Genomic DNA, 18,635 nt, shown 5'->3' with positions numbered 1-18,635 from the left:
AAGAGGATTGGGAGAATGTCATATGGTCAGATGAAACCAAAATAGAACCTTTTGGTAAAAACTCAACTCGTCGTGTTTGGAGAGGAAAGAATGCTGAGTTGCATCCAAAGAACACCATACCTACTGTGAAGCATGGGGGTGGAATCATCATGCTTTGGGGCTATTTTTCTGCAAAGGGACCAGGACGACTAATCCGTGTAAAGGAAAGAATGAATGGGGCCATGTATCTTGAGATTTTGAGTGAAAACCTCCTTCCATCAGCAAGGGCATTGAAGATGAAACGTGGCTGGGTCTTTCAGCATGATAATGATCCCAAACACACCGCCCGGGCAACGAAGGAGTGGCTTCGTAAGAAGCATTTCAAGGTCCTGGAGTGGCCTAGCCAGTCTCCAGATCTCAACCCCATAGAAAATCTTTGGAGGGAGTTGAAAGTTTGTGTTGCCCAGCGACAGCCCCAAAACATCACTGCTCTAGAGGAGATCTGCATGGAGGAATGGGCCAAAATACCAGCAACAGTGTGTGAAAACCTTGTGAAGACTTACAGAAAATGTTTGACCTCTATCATTGCCAACAAAGGGTATATAACAAAGTATTGAGATGAACTTTTGTTATTGACCAAATACTTATTTTCCACCATAATTTGCAAATAAATTCATAAAAAATGCTACAATGTGATTTTCTGGATTTTTCATCCTCATTTTGTCTCTCATTATATGTTATATGTTGGCGTTGCATAGTTTGTCCACCAGAGAGCGCTCTACAACGTCCCTGTTGGCAACACTCATGTTTAACCCTTTTAAGTTTCATATCTTAAGTTGGTATTTTTAAACATTTTATTTATCAGAACTTAAATATATTTTGATGTTCCTCTGTTCTGTTGTGACAATAAAACAATCAAGTTTATTTTTAAACTGCATTATCATATTATTTTAGTGAGGACTCATAAATAACTACAAATAACTAACGTTAGGGAAATCTGTTTATGTTTTGTTACGCGTTTCTGGATTATTTTTTTAAATATATATCAGCCGATATATCGGAATATCGGATTTTTAAATCACCAAATATTTGTATTGATATCGGCCTTAAAAATCCTTTATCGGTCGGGCTCTACCCTTTGTACCTTTGCCACTGACCTCATGACCAAATGTTAGAAATTCCCCCCAAGTGAAAACCCCATTTCCTCCAAGGTTGTTCAGGGCCCTTTTCACTATCCGGACAGCTGCCTCTGCTGCTCCATTTCTATGGGGGAAATCTGCAGGATGGATCTTCCACAACAACTCTGTCCCGTGCTTGGCATTCTTCTTCAAGCTCAGATTTTTTCAGTCGATCCAAAAATGTGTGAAGCTCCTCAAGAGCAGGTTTGACCCCTACAAAGTTCGTGCCAGGATAAGACCACAGTTTACTGGGTTGCCCTCTTATTGACGTGAACCTTTGGTAGGCTAGCAGCCTACCTTTTTATTACATAACTTTTATTACCCAGGCTTTTTTCCTCATCTTGAGAAGAGTTCCTGCTATTTCCACATGGTTCACTTCATGGGCTTCTTATGCCAGCAATGTAGACACCCATGCCTCATATGGTAAAAGTGGCACTGCAGTCTTGTCTTCATTGAACGTTTGCATCCTGCCTCCACAAACAAAGAGTCCAGTTTCCACATCTTTGTAACCTGTTAGTCTGCTTAGAGTAGTGTCTGGGAAAGTTACACCCTCTTGAGCTGCAAGAAAGAGATCTCTGTGTGTCTTGACGTTCTCCCACCATCAGCACAGCTTACTTGGCTTTGTCCTTAAGTGACTTTGCCTCCCACTTTGATTCTTTGCTGGTTTGGTCCTTCAACCTAAGCCACATTTTGGCTGCTCGTCATACCAAGCCAATGGTTCTGACCAGTCTTGACAAGCTACTGAACCTCTTCACATCTATAATATTCTTTATTACCCAGGCAGCAGGTGCTCTTCTGACAAGGAGGGTTGGACTTGCTCCTTCTGGACACCTTAGGTGGTCTTGTGGGGTCTTCAAGGTTGGGATGATTTTTGCCTGAGCTCTGGTCAGTGCTGCTGAAAATGTTTTTCTCTCCAATTTGTTTATTTTCTCTCTGGCTTGTGTTGCAACTTATTTAGCTGACTTTTTAGGCCAATCCTCCACTGGCCATTTTAGGAATTCTGGTCCATTTTGCCATGTGGAATCATCCTTAGATCTCCAGGAGTGCATCATCTTATGTCAGTAATGTTCAGATGGCCAGGGATCCACCACCAGTCTTCAATGTACCCAGCTTTTTGGATCTCACCAACCCGGTTTGCGAAGAAAGTCTGATATCCATAGCTGTCTCTCTGAATAGCTCCCAGGACTCCAGGTATATCACAGCTCCATAGGTCTTGTCACTTCCATCTGAGGAGGTTATTCCCCATGGTTCTCCTTTCCAGTCAGCTGGTGTGAGACTCCTGTGAAATTTGATCTGTCCAAGCTGTACATACTCTTCAAACAATCTGATGGCTTCCTCTCTGAGGCTCTCCGAGAGTGGTTTATCCCATGTTTCTCTGGTCAATTTTCCGCCTCCTGACTCTTGGAAAGCTTTTCTGACAACAATTGCCCCTTCTGCTTAGCAGGTGTAACTAAACCAATTGGGTCATAAAGTCAAGCTACTTGGCTTAACAGCTCCCTCCTAATGAGTGGGTTTGGTGTCTTGACTCTCACCTCATTGAGAAGATCCTTGCCTATCCTCATCTTTTTCCTCTTTGAAAAGTTGATTAAGGTCATCATGTAGAGCAGGTGATCAACTACATTTTTCCAAGGGCCAGAATTTATGTTATTTATATTTATTTGAGCAGACACTCCGGGGGCCAGACTTTCAAATAAAGAAAATAAAATGAAAGAGTGGTTCAGACAAACTCTCCTGCTCTTCAGTCAGCTTGCTCTTTCTTTGTCTGCTTTTTTTCAATCCTCTCTTCTCCCCTTTTGAATTCTCCTCTTGGGCAGAGAAAGTAATGGTGGTCTGCACTGCTTCCCCTTTTACAGTCTTTGTTTCTGCACAGGTATGCATCTCTGCAATATCCATACTCATTATGGGATCCGAGGCATTTTCTGCAGGCTCTGCGGATGTGGGCACAGTTCGGCAAAGCCTCCGTAGACTTCTTTGCTACGGGAGAAAATACTTCCTATGTTCTCCTACGTCCTATGTTTTTCTCTCTACGGGACGGGAGTGTGCCCCTCGGGTGGACCCGTTAGCCCACAAATGGCCACAGACACTCCTGTACGCGCTCCCAACAGTGGCGCTGATCCAGACCACATTGCAGCGCGTGCGTCAGTAGAGACTGTCTATGATTCTGATCGCCCCCCGGTGGCCCAGAAAAGGCATGGTTCACTGAGATCAGGGCACTGGCAGAGGGAGAACCCTGGTGCCTCCCGGTGCGCAGGGACCTGCTGTCCCAGGCTCAGGGTCAAATACTGCACTCATGGTCGGACATTTGGGGCCTGTGTGCCTGGCTCCTGAAAGGGTGAAGCTGATGGCTACAGGATTACCAGATGATGTGATTGACACTATACAGAGTGCCAGTGCAACATCCACTCAAGGTCTGTATACGCTTGAATGGCGCAAGTTTGAAGCTTGGTGTGAGGAAAGAGGTATCTCACCTTTCCAGAGCTCTGTGGTGGACATTCTGTCCTTCCTTCAGGAATTACTGGAAATAGACCTTTTCCTTTTCCACAATAAAGGTTTATCTGTCAGATAAGATCGAATAGATTTTATTAATTCCACACTGGGGAAATTCCTGTGCTACAGCAGCTCAAAGGAAAAAAATTTACACACAAAAATAGAACTAGTTATAATAATAATAATAATAATAATAATAAAAATAATAATAATAAGTATAATAATAATAGTAATAAAACATATTTACACAAACACACTTATATAAACAGACAGTATATAAACACAGATATACAGATGAGTAAGGTGCGGATGAATAGAGATGACATATTGCACAGTTGGAGGTAGCAAAGAGTGATAAATAAATATTCATAGTGCAGAATATTGTCCAGTGATGGCTCATGTTGCAGAAACAGCTAGCAGTGCTACATTATGATGTTGCATAAAAGAGTCTGACTGCTGCTGGAATGAAGGACCTGCGGTAGCGCTCCTTCTTGCACTGAGGGTGCAGCAGTCTGCTGCTGAAGGAGCTGCCCAGGGAACTCACAGTCTCATGTAGGGGGTGAGAGGTGTTGCCCATGATTGATGCCAGCCTGGCTAACATCCTCCTCTCCCCCACCTCCTCTATGGTGTCCAGAGGGCAGACCAGAACAGAGCTAGCCCTCTTCACCAGTCTGTTTAGCCTTTTCCTGTCCCTCTCTGTGCTCCCAGCTCCCCAGCAGGCTACTGCATAAAAGATTGCAGACGCAACCACAGAGTCATAACAAAGTTTTTTAACAGAGTCCTGCACACACCAAAGGACCTCAGCCTCCTCAGCAGGTGGAGACGGCTTTGGCCCTTCTTGTACAGGATGTCTGTGTTTTTGGACCAGTCCAGTTTATTGTTGAGGTGAACCCAGATATATGTATGTCTCCACCATCTCGATTTCGACACCCTGGATGTTCACCGGTGTAGTACCAGGCGGCCTCCTGCGAAAGTCATCCACCATCTCCTTTGTCTTGCTGGCGTTGATGTGAAGGTGGTTTGACTCACACCAGTTGACAAAGTCCCCGATGACCTCCCGGTATTCCTGATCATTCTCCTCTGATACCCTCCCAACAATGGCAGGATCATCAGAGAACCTCTGCATGTGACAGCTACTTGTGTGGTCCATGCAGGCAGGTGGGGTTCAACTCCAGCTCCCAATACCTTCCCCCAGAGCAGTGATGGTTGAATTGTATTGAAAGCACTGGAGAAATAAAAAAACATGACCCTCCTAGTGTTCTCCAGGTGTGACAATGATCTGTGTGATAGATAGATAATGGCATCGGTGGAGACCCCTATGCCTGGTTGGTAAGCGAACTGTAGGGGGTCCAGTTCTGAGCTCACCAGGGTTCTCAGGTGTTGTAACACAATCCTCTCCAAGGTCTTCATCAGGTGAGAAGTTAAGGCTACCAGTCTGAAGGGGTTGGGCTCCCTGGGACTCCTTTCGAACCGTTGCAGTCTGTGGGTATCGACATACAAGACAGCTTTCCTGTTAACCCTGTGCTCAGCCAAGCGCATTGGAGACATTCACGCGCTCTCCGTTCATCCATTGTGCATGCAATTTGCATTAGATGACCCAAAGGTGCGTACATCCCCAAAGTACCTGCTTCATCATATAAAGCATTGACTTGTGAGCTGTCATCTTTCTCTCCACCCCCTTTCGCGTCTGCGGAACAGCAGCTCTGGCACAATCTGTGTCCTGTGCACGTGCTTCGTATGTACAGTATATGGACCACACATGGGAGATGAACTGTTTGTCTGCTTCGCTAGCTCTGTTAAGGAAAAGTGCTGTCCAAGCAGCGCCTTTCTCATTGGGTGGTGGGGACGATTTCACGTGCTTATGCTTGGGAGAACGCACACCCGGTTGTTGCCGGAGTTGCCCACTCCGCCAGGGGCATGGCTGCATCTTGGGGCCTCTTTAAAGGAGCGTAGTGTGGAGGACGTCTGCTCCGCTGCGAGCTGGGCTTCCCCTCATACGTTGTTTCAAATATTTTTATTATGAAGCTTAATTTCAAAAATCTAGTTAAATTGTTATTACAGTGCTTCTTTTTTACAGTATAAAAACAAAAATAAGGAATGGAAATAAGGATAAATAAGGAAATAAAAACTAAAAATTTACAAATGAGAGGCCCTAATCCCTACCCGCAATACCCCACCCCGGACTGCGATCAGGAAATTACTTGTCCTGTAAGATAAGATTCCAAAGGTCGCCAAATGTTCTCAAAGTCTTTTAGTTGGTCCTTAAGGATGTACCGGATCCTCTCAATGTGGAGTGTGTCCATCATCTCCGTGAGCCATATCTTCAGTGTGGTCCCTCTTTTTTTTCCCAGAATAAGAGGATACACTTCTTTGCAGTGAGAATTCCATATGCCAAGAAGTGCTGTTGGACCAGTGTCAGTCTCTTTGCTTCCTTGGATAACCCTAAGATTACTAAAACTGGATCTAGGACAATTTGAATATTTAACACCTTGGACATGAAACTAAAGACATCACTCCAGTAGCCTTGTATTTTGCAACAGAGAACGTAACTAAGTAAATCACCCACATGAGTGTCACATTTTTCATACAGAGGAGAGAGCTCAGGGAAGATCCAATGAAGTCTTTCTTTGGAATAATGTAGCCTATGTAGGATTTTAAATTGTATTAGACAATGACATGCGTTTATGGAGCACTTGTGGATATATGCTAAACTCTCGTCCCATAGGTCATTTTGTAAGTTCGTACCCAACTCCTTTTCCCAATCCACTTTAACAGTAGCAGTAGTTGGGCGGCTTATCTCTTGCAATTTATCATATAAACAGGATACATTGTGATCTGACCTCCCTAACTCACCTAGGCAGTCATCCAGCTTATCTGGTCCTGCTTTCTCAAACTGAGGAAGATGTGTTCTTACATAATTTCTTACTTGAAAGACTCTGAATAAATGGTGTTTGGGTAAACCATATTTTTGTTGTAGCTGATGAAAAGATGCAAATGATCTTTCCATATATAAATCCCCTACGTTACGTACACCAAGCTCTTTCCACATATCAAAGGCCCTGTCTAGACAAGGAGGGAAGGAAGGGTTTGCTGCTATTGGCAACCAGAGAGAGATCGCTCTGAGTTGTAAGTTCTTTGATATCTGTTTCCAAGTCCTTATTGTGTCATGTATTACCGGGTTGTGCTTGTAACATGTTTTGTTAAGAGGAATCAGAGATAAAATTACAGCACCGATTGAGTATGGCAGACAGTCCTCTCGCTCAATCTCCAGCCCATTCAACAACAAAGCAGTATTATCTAACACTGATGCAATGGAACAGATAGATGTAGCCCAATAATAATTTATAAAATTTGTCCTCCATGTGATCTGGACTTACACAAATGTTCTTCTTTTATTCTATGGGATTTATAATTCCAGACAAAGGGAAGAACTATTGAGTCTAACCTTTTAAAGTATGACTTTAAGAGAAATATTGGTATGTTTTGGAGGAGGTAAAGTAGTTGTGGGAGAAAAACCATCTTAATTGTATTCACCCTGCCCACTAGGGATAATGGAAGAGTCGTCCAGAACTGAATTCTATTTTTGGGTTTGTCTAAAAAGGGGAAGAAAATTTTCTTTGAATATAGAGCTTAATTTTTTAGTAATGACGATTCCCAGACAGGTGAATTTTTCTGATGTTATCTTAAAAGGGAGGGACCTGAGCCAATTCTAGTCTTCTAGCTTTAAGGGCATCAGTTCGCTTTTACCCCAATTGATCCTATATCCAGCGAAGGTGCCGAATAGCTTAATAACTGCTAAAACATTTGGCATAGTAACTTTCGGTTGGGATATAAATAACAGAATATCATCAGCGTACAAGGATATTTAGTTTGCTGTGTACTCTGTGTTATATCCATGTATATCCGGATGGCATCTAATGGTCTCCGCTAGTGGTTCCAAAGCCAGAGCAAAGAAAGGGCTTAGCACGCAACCTTGCCTTGTGCCTCTGTGGAGTCGGAACTGGGCCGAAAGCGTTTTGATTTGTGAGTATTCTAGCAGTGGGGCTGCTGTACAGTAATCGGATCCATGCAGCAAACTCATCACCCATCTGAAATTTTTCCAGGACGGCAAAGAGAGGGCCATTCTACTTGATCAAATGCTTGCTCAGCATCGAGGCTCAACAGCACAAAATCCTTTGAAATTCTAGGCGAGTATATTATATTAGAAAGGCGTCTGAAGTTGAGAAAGGAGCTCCTTCCAGCAACAAAACCTGTATTTATTAGCAAACTAAGTCTTCGGGCTAGAGTCTTGGCCAAAATCTTTTGATCTGTATTTAAAAGAGAGAGAGGTCTATAGGAGCCTACCTCTTCCAGATCCTTCCCTTTTTTTGGTATTAAAGTTATAACCGCCTCATTTAGCATTTGTGGCAAAACACCATCTTTCTTTGCCTGTTGGCACATCCTAAGTATATAGGGGGCCAGTAGGCCACTAAATTTCTTGTACAACTCACATCCTAATCCATCTGGACCTGGGCTTTTACCCTTCTTTAAGGATCCTATTGATTTCAAAATTTCTTCACATGTAATTTCAGCGTTGAGGGCTCTACGGTCATGTTGATCCAATGCTGGCAATTTACATTTATCCAAAAAGTCCTGCATATCTCTCGGACCAGAGCTTGATTTAGACGAATATAACCCTTCATAAAATTGACGAAATTGCTCATTAATGCCGCCCTGTGTGGTACAAAGGTGACCATTTTACAGTTTTTATTTTATGGATGGTTCAGTCATTTTCCATTTTGCGCACTTGCCTCGCCAATAATTTATGTGGCTTGTCACCAAATTCAAAATATTTTTGTTAAGTAAAAGCCCTGCTGATTTTCTTGGATAGTATTTGGTTAAGCTTATACTTGAGTGACATAATAGTATTGTATTTTTCTCGGGAGGGTTGTTTAGCATTCTCTGCATCGAGACTCTTAATTTGCCTTTCTACCTCTAGTTGTTCAGCTTTATCGCGCTTCTTTTGAGAGGACTGAAAAGAAATTATACATCCCCTGATATATTAAAGGTTTCCCAGAGTAAAGTGGGAGACGTTTCACTATTGTCATTGGTTTCAAAAAATAGTGTAATCTGTGATTCTAAGTACTCGCAGAATTTAGGATTATTAAGGAGTTGAGGATCAAATCTCCCATTTTTCTGCGTGCCGGATAAATCACACATTTTCTTTGAGAGGGTGACAGGACAGTGATCCGATATAATAATGTTTTGGTATTTTGAGTCCCGGATGAGTGGCAATACCTTCCCATCCACTAAAAAATTATCGATCCTTGAGTACACATTATGCACCTTTGAGTGAAAGGAATATTCCCTCCCTGTTGGATTTAGGATCCTCCATACATCACATAAATTCATATTATCCATGTATGTGTTAATAAGGCCGCTTGCATTTGTGTTCATACTCCTTTGAGTAAAAGACCTGTCCAAATGTGAGTCTAACACTAAATTTAAAATCTCCACCGATAATAAGATGTGTGGTGGACATGTCTGGGATTAAACATAATACCTTCCTAAAGAATTCTGGATCGTTGCGATCGTTGGTAGATCTCGAAATATTTGGATCCGGTCTTCTCCATATGTCAGATTCCTATTGCCCGTAGCGTTCCGTAAGATTTCGTCGTGTGTGTAGCAGTAGTGTAGCCTCACGATAAGATGTCTCGGCGGGCCGTCATCATCCTGGCGTGTCTTCAGAGCTCTATGGGCTCGGTCTATTACCGGGGTTTCGGCTAAATCCAGAGCTTTTTTAAGCAGCTGCGCCACAAAGTCTCTCGTAGTTTTCCCTCTTTCTTTTCCCTCAGGTACCCTGGCGATTCAGAGGTTCTGTCTCTTCGATCGTCCCTCCAAATCCACACATTTATCAGACTACTACTACTACTTGGTTAGTGAGGCGTTTAACTTTGTTTTGCAACTCTGCTACAGAATCAGACGAGTCGGAGGCAGACGCCCCTATCTCCTTCAGTTTGCGATCGTGACTTTCCATTTGTGCTTTTACTGTGTTAATGGCCGAGTCGTTTAATGCAGCCATTTCCCCTCTTAGAGTAGTTGTTACGTCGGCAATTTTCTCCTCTATTTTATTGCATATTTCCTTCCCCTCATACGTTAATGAAATTCTACCGTCTGGATATGACAGCACAAAATGTCACTCAGACGGTGCTTTTTAGCAGGCAAGTGATGCAGCTGCATCATGTACTCTGTTTTGCTAGGGCCAGGTCAGGGCTATATCTTCTCAGTCTACTGCAGGGGTGCCTCAGGGCGTGATGATAGGTCTCCATACTAATGTGTTGTACCAAGAGTACCGACCGAAAGGGAACTGGAGGTTATGTAGATAACCAATGTTCTCTGAGGGAGGGAAACGAGGTACAACACATAGTGGCCCTTTACCACCTTTTTGCTCGGTGAAGTGCAGTTTAGATTGAGGTTATGAGACTGTGCAAGGGCATTTTATATGCAGAAGGTAAGGCGGGGCTCCCCTGTCTGCTACAGTCTCATTGGCCTTGACAGGCGTGTTAACGTTTCTTCCGCAATCCCCATACTAATGTGTTGTAGCTCGTTTCCCTCCCTCAGGGAACATTGGTTTTCTACATAACCTCCAGATCTACACTAGCAGTCACCACCTTCACAGGTGAAAGTATTTTTCCAAATTCACATAAAAAGGGTCTTCAATAGCTGGAACTGGCCCACCAGAAGTGCACCCTCAGGCACAATGTGAGTCCTGTAATAGATGTGTCCTGGTGTTACCACTTTAGAAGTATGTAATATGCATACAAAATATATATTGTGTACTTGTATGGTTTTTAGTTTTGAGACTTCAAAAATGTCAGTTTAACTTTTGTTTTTGTTTTTACCATAACTGTTTTTATGACTAAATCTAACGGTCATGAGAACGTTAGATTTAATCATAAAAATAGTTATGGTAAAAAAAAAAAAAATTTAAAAAAAAAGTTGTTTAACATGCCTTTTAATTTGTGATCATATTTTTCCTTTAGTGGTGGCCAAAACCCGGCAATCAGCCAGAGAGACATGAACACGAAGAGAGGGGTTTAATTCACAATCGCAACTGGCTTGCTCTACATTATCCCTTACTTATTTGATCAGATGTTGCTCCAGTTTCTGTTTTGAAGAAATAAAGGATACACCGACCTGATTTCAGATAACGCTAATAACCTAATTTCTGCATTTATTAGCTTTTTGACTATTGAGAGGGACAGGAAATTTGAGTAGAGGGAGGGAGGTCATATACAGTAAAGGTCCTTAGTTGGAATCAAACCAGGTATATTTGGTTACATAGTCTACGTCTTTGACTGCTGGCTTACCAGGACACATCCATATGACCCAATATGAATCAATAGTACATGTTTTAAAGAAGTCTTCTAGCCATTAGGGAACTGTTTTGGGAAGTGTTTCAATAACTTTTTAATGGGAAACAAATGCCTTGTTTTTTCACTACATATATATATTTCACTATATGACGGCTTCTGTACCGTGCTGAAACACTAAGGAAGGTTGTGAAGATGTAGTTCCTTGGTAAACCTGGACTATAATATGGAGTCCAGTTGATATACACACTTATCTATTTAAATGACAATTAATTTGTTTTGTTTTTTGCAGGTATCTTAAAGGAACACTGGATCAGTATGTTGAAAGTGACTACACTCTGATCTATTTCCATCATGGGCTGACCAGTGAAAACAAACCCTCTCTCAGCTGGCTACGAGATGCATACAGGGAGTTTGACAGAAAGTAAGCTCAATAACATTACTGTACATGTGTACAGACAGGGGCCTCACTGACCATCATTTCAGAACGGACTCAAGCATTAGTCATTCCTAAGTCCTTCACTTTGATCTATTTAAAATAAACACTATGGGCCCTATTTTCATGGCAGTAAAATGAACAGTGCAAGCAGTGCTTTGCATTTTCTTGATTATGAAATTGGCTTTGCATTCTGTGTTGTATTTTGGTACCAAGTACAGAGTGCACAGTACACAGATGTAACTAGGGAAACCAAATACACCATTACATGAACCAAAATAGCAAGTGCGTTTGGAGATGCCAATTTTAGCAGACTAATTGAGCATCTATGGGACGGAATAGAACTATCTTCCCTCTGTGTGGAGAAAAACACTCAAATCAGTTCACTTGAAATAAAGGACATCCTAAGTCATGCGTCCTTTATATGAATGAGTTAATATAAGAGAAAAATTCAATCCATCTACTTTTTTTTCTTGCCTTGACTGCCTTTTCCATTGTATTTTCCCCTAAAGTAAAAGTTGGGATAACAGCATACAACCACAAACTCTGCTCTAAAGACTTTCTCCTTATCCCCAGTATATGGTACATTTTGTCAGAATATCATCTGTATGTGTTTTCAGGTATAAGAAGAACATCAAGGCTCTGTATATCGTCCATCCAACCATGTTCATCAAGACTCTGCTGATCCTCTTCAAACCAATCATCAGGTCCTTTTTATGTAAAATTACTGAACAGTTTTTATGAATGTCAATTGACATTCCTACATTTTAAACATTAGCTTTTCTTGACACTTTTAGAGTGTAAGTCATTATTGTTTAATATTTAGCATGTTCTCAGAACATTATGACTAGTCCTATATAGGACACAGTTGCAGGATGAAATTTTGCAGTTTCAGACAGTTCTCTCTGGCCCCATCATTTGACCTAAATTCTTTCAACATATTATAGTATACAGTAGTATAACATTGTATAGTTTATTATAGTATAGTAGCACAGAGTATTAATATCACTGTGGGAAAATCCTGCGGTTAAACAATCACTGGCATGTGTTTCCATAGTACAGTGGTGTGAATACTTTTGTTACTCTTAAAGGCCCTGACACACCTAGCCGACAACCAGGAACTAGTGGCGACAAAGGCCGACTGTGGCATCGCCTCACGTCGGCCCACGTCGCCTTTGTCTTGGCCAAAATTGGCACTGGAACACACCGCAGAGACTGCAGCCAACAGCCATCTACCACGTACGTTCTGCGCATGCAGGAAATAACTCTCCGTACCAGCAGGCGGCGGTATCTATTGGTCATTCAAAAAGGGAAACCGGATACAAACATTGCTATGATACCCACAACAAAAAGCATTTACTCAAATCAGCAGCAACAGAACTGAATGGAGCCTACGGTCCCTCTGCTTCACTCCCCGCCGGAAAAACAGTGGACACCAGGAGATGACTAACCAGTCTGTCCATCTCCCGGGCTGTCATCCATTCTCTCTGCAAAGAATATTCTCTACGGTGGGAGCGGAGTGGATGAAAACAAACCCGAACGGCCCGCTGCTGGCTAGTTAGCCAACAAAAGCTTGCTAATTCCACCCACCAAACATGCCTTCATCCTACATTGTTTACAGAAAATTAGCTCATCTGGCGATAGCAATGTGTGTAATGTCTGTCTGCCATTTACAATTAAATGTAGAGGCTAAACCCAAGCTTTAAGCCCCTGAGGTGCTCTTCTACGGGTAGAGTAATTGACGCACTTTTTACCTTTTTGATTAATGAAAGTCCAAGTCATATTTGCAGTTAACACCATTCCATCCATCCATCCATCTTCATCCGCTTATCCGGGGTCGGGTCGCGGGGGTAGCAGCTCCAGCAGGGGACCCCAAACTTCCCTTTCCCGGGCCACATTAACCAGCTCCGACTGGGGGATCCCGAGGCGTTCCCAGGCCAGGTTAGAGATATAATCCCTCCACCTAGTCCTGGGTCTCCCCCGAGGCCTCCTCCCAGCTGGACGTGCCTGGAACACCTCCCTAGGGAGGCGCCCAGGGGGCATCCTTACCAGATGCCCGAACCACCTCAACTGGCTCCTTTCGACGCAAAGGAGCAGCGGCTCTACTCCGAGCTCCTCACGGATAACTGAGCTTCTCACCCTATCTCTAAGGGAGACGCCAGCTACCCTCCTGAGGAAACCCATTTCGCCGCTTGTACCCTGGATCTTGTTCTTTCGGTCATGACCCAGCCTTCATGACCATAGGTGAGGGTAGGAACAAAAATTGACCGGTAGATTGAGAGCTTTGCCTTCTGGCTCAGCTCTCTTTTCGTCACAACGGTGCGATAAATTGAATGTAATACCGCACCTGCTGTGCTGATTCTCCGACCAATCTCCCGCTCCATTGTCCCCTCACTGCGAACAAGACCCCAAGGTACTTGAACTCCTTCACTTGGGGTAAGGACTCATTCCCTACCTGGAGAAGGCACTCCATCGGTTTCCTGCTGAGAACCATGGCCTCCGATTTAGAGGTGCTGATCCTCATCCCAGCCGCTTCACACTCGGCTGCGAACCGATCCAGTGAGTGCTGAAGGTCACAGGCCGATGATGCCATCAGGACCACATCATCTGCAAAAAGCAGCGATGAGATCCCCAGTCCACCGAACTGCAACCCCTCTCCACCCCGACTACGCCTCGATATCCTGTCCATAAATACTACAAACAGGATTGGTGACAAAGCGCAGCTCTGGCGGAGGCCAACTCTCACCTGAAACGAGTCCAACTTACTGCCGAGAACCCGGACACAGCTCTCGCTTTGGTCGTACAGACATTGGATGGCCCTGAGAAGGGACCCCCTTGCCCCGTACTCCCGCAGCACCTCCCACAGTATCTCCCGGGGCACCCGGTCATACGCCTTCTCCAGATCCACAAAACACATGTAGACTGGTTGGGCATACTCCCAGGCTCCCTCCAGGATCCTTGCGAGAGTAAAGATCTGGTCCGTTGTTCCACGACCAGGATGGAATCCGCATTGTTCCTCTTCAACCTGAGATTCGACTATCGACCGAACCCTCCTTTCCAGCACCTTGGAGTAGACTTTACCGGGAGGCTGAGAAGTGTGATACCCCTGTAATTGGCACACACCCTCTGGTCCCCCCTTTTTAAAAAGGGGAACCACCACCCCGGTCTGCCACTCCTTAGGCACCGTCCCAGACTTCCACGCAATGTTGAAGAGGCGTGTCAACCAAGACAACCCCTCCACACCCAGAGCTTTAAGCATTTCTGGACAGATCTCATCAATTCCTGGGGCTTTGCCACTGTGGAGTTGTTTAACTACCTCAGCAACCTCCACCAGAGAAATTGATGCCAATCCCCTCATCCTCCAGCTCTGCCTCTACCATAGAGGGCGTATTAGTCGGATTTAGGAGTTCCTCAAAGTGCTCCTTCCACCGCCCTATTACCTCCTCAGTTGAGGTCAACAGCGTCCCATCCTTACTGTACACAGCTTGGGTGGTTCCCTGCTTCCCCCTCCTGAGGTGGCGAACGGTTTTCCAGAAGTACCTTGGTGCCGACCGAAAGTCCTTCTCCATGTCTTCTCCGAACTTCTCCCACACACGCTGCTTTGCCTCTTTCACGGCAGAGGCTGCAGCCCTTCGGGCCCTTCGGTACCTTGCAACTGCCTCCAGAGTCGTCTGGGATAACATATCCCGGAAAGACTCCTTCTTCAGTCGGACGGCTTCCCTGACCACCGGTGTCCACCACGGTGTTCGTGGGTTACCGCCCCTTGAGGCACCTAAGACCACAGCTCCTCACCGCAGCTTCAGCAATGGAAACTTTGAACATTGTCCACTCGGGTTCAATGCCCCCAGCCTCCACAGGGATGCACGAAAAGCTCCGCCGGAGGTGTGGTCTGTCGGACCGGGGCCTCCTCCAGACGTTCCCAATTTACCCGCACTACCCGTTTGGGCTTACCAGGTCTGTCCAGAGTCTTCCCCCACCCCCCTGACCCAACTCACCACCAGATGGTGATCGGTTGACAGCTCCGCCCCTCTCCTCACCCGAGTGTCTAAAACATATGGCCTCAGATCAGATGAAACGATTATAAAATCGATCATTGACCTTTGGTCTAGGGTGCTCTGGTACCAAGTACACTTATGAGCATCCCTATGTTCGAACATGGTGTTCGTTATAGACAATCCATGACTAGCACAGAAGTCCAACAACAAACAACCACTCTGGTTTAGATCAGGGAGGCCGTTCCTCCCAATCACGCCTCTCCATGTGTCTCCATCATTACCCACGTGCGCGTTGAAGTCCCCCAGCAGAACTATGGAGTCCCCGACTGGAGCCCCATGCAGGACTCCACTCAAGGCCTCCAAGAAGGCCGAATACTCTGAACTCTTGTTTGGTGCATATGCACAAACAACAGTCAGAGTTTTCCCCCCCACAACCCGCAGGCGTAGGGAGGCGACCCTCTCGTCCACCGGGTTAAACTCCAACGTAGCGGCGCTCAGCCGGGGGCTTGTGAGTATCCCCACACCCGCCCGGCGCCTCACACCCTGGGCAACTCCGGAGAAGAAAAGAGTCCAACCCCTATCCAGGAGTATGGTTCCAGAACCAAGACTGTGCATAGAGGTAAGCCCCACCAGATCTAACCGGTAGCGCTCCACCTCCCGCACAAGTTCCGGCTCCTTCCCCCACAGAGAGGTGACATTCCACGTCCCCAGAGCCAGCCTCTGCTGCCCGGGTCTGGTCCGTCGAGGCCCCTGACCTTCACTGCCACCCATGTGGCAGCGCACCCGACCCCAGCGGTTCCTCCCACAGGTGGTGGGCCCATGGGATGGAGGGATGTCCGCCACGTAGCTTTTTCGGGCTGTGCCGGCAAACCCGGCCACCAGACGCTCACTGACGAGACCTCCATCTGGGCCTCGCTCCAGACGGGGGCCCCGGGCTTCCTCCGGGCAGGGTCACTTCATCCCTTCCTCGATTTTTCATAGGATTTTTGAACCATTCTTTGTCTGGCCCCTCACCTGAGACCACTTTGCCTTGGGAGACCCTACCAGGAGCACAAAGCTCCAGACAACACAGCCCTCAGGTTCATAGGGACACACAAACCTCTCCACCACGATAAGGTGATGGTTCCCGGAGAAGAGTTAACACCATTGGTTCAATTTATTTCCATGAGATATTCGTTGGGTTTCCAGACAAATTACTGCTTAGGTATGCTTGTGTGGTGTTGGTGTGCTGGTGTCTGTGTGTCCGTGTGGTCAAAAACTGTATGTGCTTCCCGGTTGCACCTGAGGAACCAAAGATTGGTTCCTATTTATACCAAGAGCACTAATTGGCTCTTACAATGTGCTTTCCTACGATGCGACAAGATTGTGTGAATGAAACTTTACCTTTTACTAATTTTGAGGCTGGCCGGCTGGCTAGTATGCTAGCTTGCTAGGGGGCTAATTGTTTAGCAGTGCAGACGGTGCAGGGAGAGGGGGGTCTATTACGTTCTTTATATTAGATTTCACGGTACAGGATATTATATTAGTTTATTAACACATTTTGTAATGTGTAGATATGTATGTTTTTTGTCATTAACAATTTTTAGGGCCCAAGCACGAAAGTGCAAGGCCCCAACTGAAAGTGCGAAGGAACCTATTGTTTTTGGTCACATTATTTTTCCGATTCCTTCGTCGCATTTTTGAGGGGGTTAGAATGCACGAAAACTCACAAAAATTTGCACACATGTCACAACTGGTGAAAATTGCAAAGATTCAAAAAAAATTACTCATATGCACCACTAGGTGGCGCTATTGCAGAAAAAACCGTGTTTGGCCCTATAACTCCCAAACCGTACATCGCACATTCAAAAACCATATATCTTCGCATTCCCTGGATCCAGCAGAATCTCCTGATATAGGCCACGCCCATTTCCGCCTAGACTTTTATGTGTGAAAAATCGTGATTAATCGAAAACCTACTTTGCCGAACTCCTCCTAGATCTGCATGAAACTTGGCAGGTAGCATCTCCAGACGGAGCTGACAAAAGTTATCCAAAGAATTTTTATAGGATAAAAATTGCACATATTACGCACAAACAAATTTGTGTAGCTAAGTATGAAAACACTAACTTTGCCATATCTCAACCAAAATAATTGCTATCAATGCAAAACTTAAGATTCTTGTTTGCCATGACCCTCTGGAGGTGCCCCACAGATTTTACGGAAATTGGCCACTAGGGGGCTCTACCACCTCATTAAATGACGGAGTCAAATGCAGGGACCAGCAGGGTCTCCAGAGGAGGCCCCAATGGGCCCTGCTCTCCCTCGTCAGCGTCGGACAACCTCGCGTCACCACTGAGTACAGCACATATTCCACATGTCCCTATCGGCCCCACCAATTTATCAAAACCCTGCCAATCCGTGCCCAAAATTAAGGGGTCAGGTGGGAGCTAACCACGGCCTGAACTATTTTGTTCCCCCCGGTTCTGATTTCAAGCGACACCACAGGGTAATGGTGAACATCCCCATGCACACATTTTTCATCTAATCTGATAAATCCAACACACACACACAGCTGTCAAAACTGGTCAAAAATGCCATGTAAATGTTCCTTCTAAGAACATAGTTTGAAACGATTGGAATAACTTTTTCCAAATCATGTCCATAAAATGGCAAACATACGAGATATACATAACTACTTGAGTTGGTATATTATATATTGTACGGTAAATAAAGTAATATCCTATACCTTGAAATGTATTTTTTATTTGTAAGACCATAATAGACCTCCCTCTCTCTGCACCGTCTTCACGTCTAAACAATTAGCCCCCTAGCAAGCAAGCTAGCATACTAGTCAGCCGTCCAGCCTCTAAGTTAGTGAAATGTAAAAACTTAATGTTTTATTCACACTCTACTTTCACATCGTAGGAAAGCACATTGCAAACAAAACAAGATATAAAACATGAACTTGTTTATAACAGGAAGACTATAAAAGAGTTATGGAATAGAATTTTTTAAATAGTAAAATATAGCATAAACAAAAGGATAAAGTGTAAAAAGTGGTGCAAAAGTAGCAGCAGTAGCAGTTTGTGGGACCCTGAGGATAATTAATTATTTGACCATAGTTGGAAAAGCACAGGTGTAAATAGTCAAATCCTGGTATTGTGCATGCTGACTCGCTGTCACACTGATGGTGTAGTGGGGGGTACTTTAAACAATTTAACATTTC

At 44.6% G+C, this 18,635-nt stretch overlaps 1 protein-coding gene across 4 annotated transcripts in view; it reads left to right on the top strand.

Annotated features, from left to right (window-relative positions):
• The window catches only part of arhgap1 (Rho GTPase activating protein 1), a 79,357-nt gene that overhangs the window by 26,482 nt on the left and 34,240 nt on the right, over nt 1-18,635 (top strand). For all 4 annotated transcript variants that reach the window (XM_078243339.1, XM_078243341.1, XM_078243340.1 and 1 more), the window contains exons 5-6: nt 11,289-11,420; nt 12,053-12,139. In XM_078243339.1, coding sequence (XP_078099465.1) covers nt 11,289-11,420; nt 12,053-12,139 — 219 coding nt within the window. The remainder of the gene's footprint in view (nt 1-11,288; nt 11,421-12,052; nt 12,140-18,635) is intronic.

Source organism: Sander vitreus, chromosome 24 (genome assembly GCF_031162955.1).
Source record: "Sander vitreus isolate 19-12246 chromosome 24, sanVit1, whole genome shotgun sequence".
NCBI classification, from domain to species: Eukaryota; Metazoa; Chordata; class Actinopteri; order Perciformes; family Percidae; genus Sander; species Sander vitreus.
Note: the sequence above shows the minus strand (reverse complement) of the source record. Positions and strands in the feature narration are given on the sequence as shown.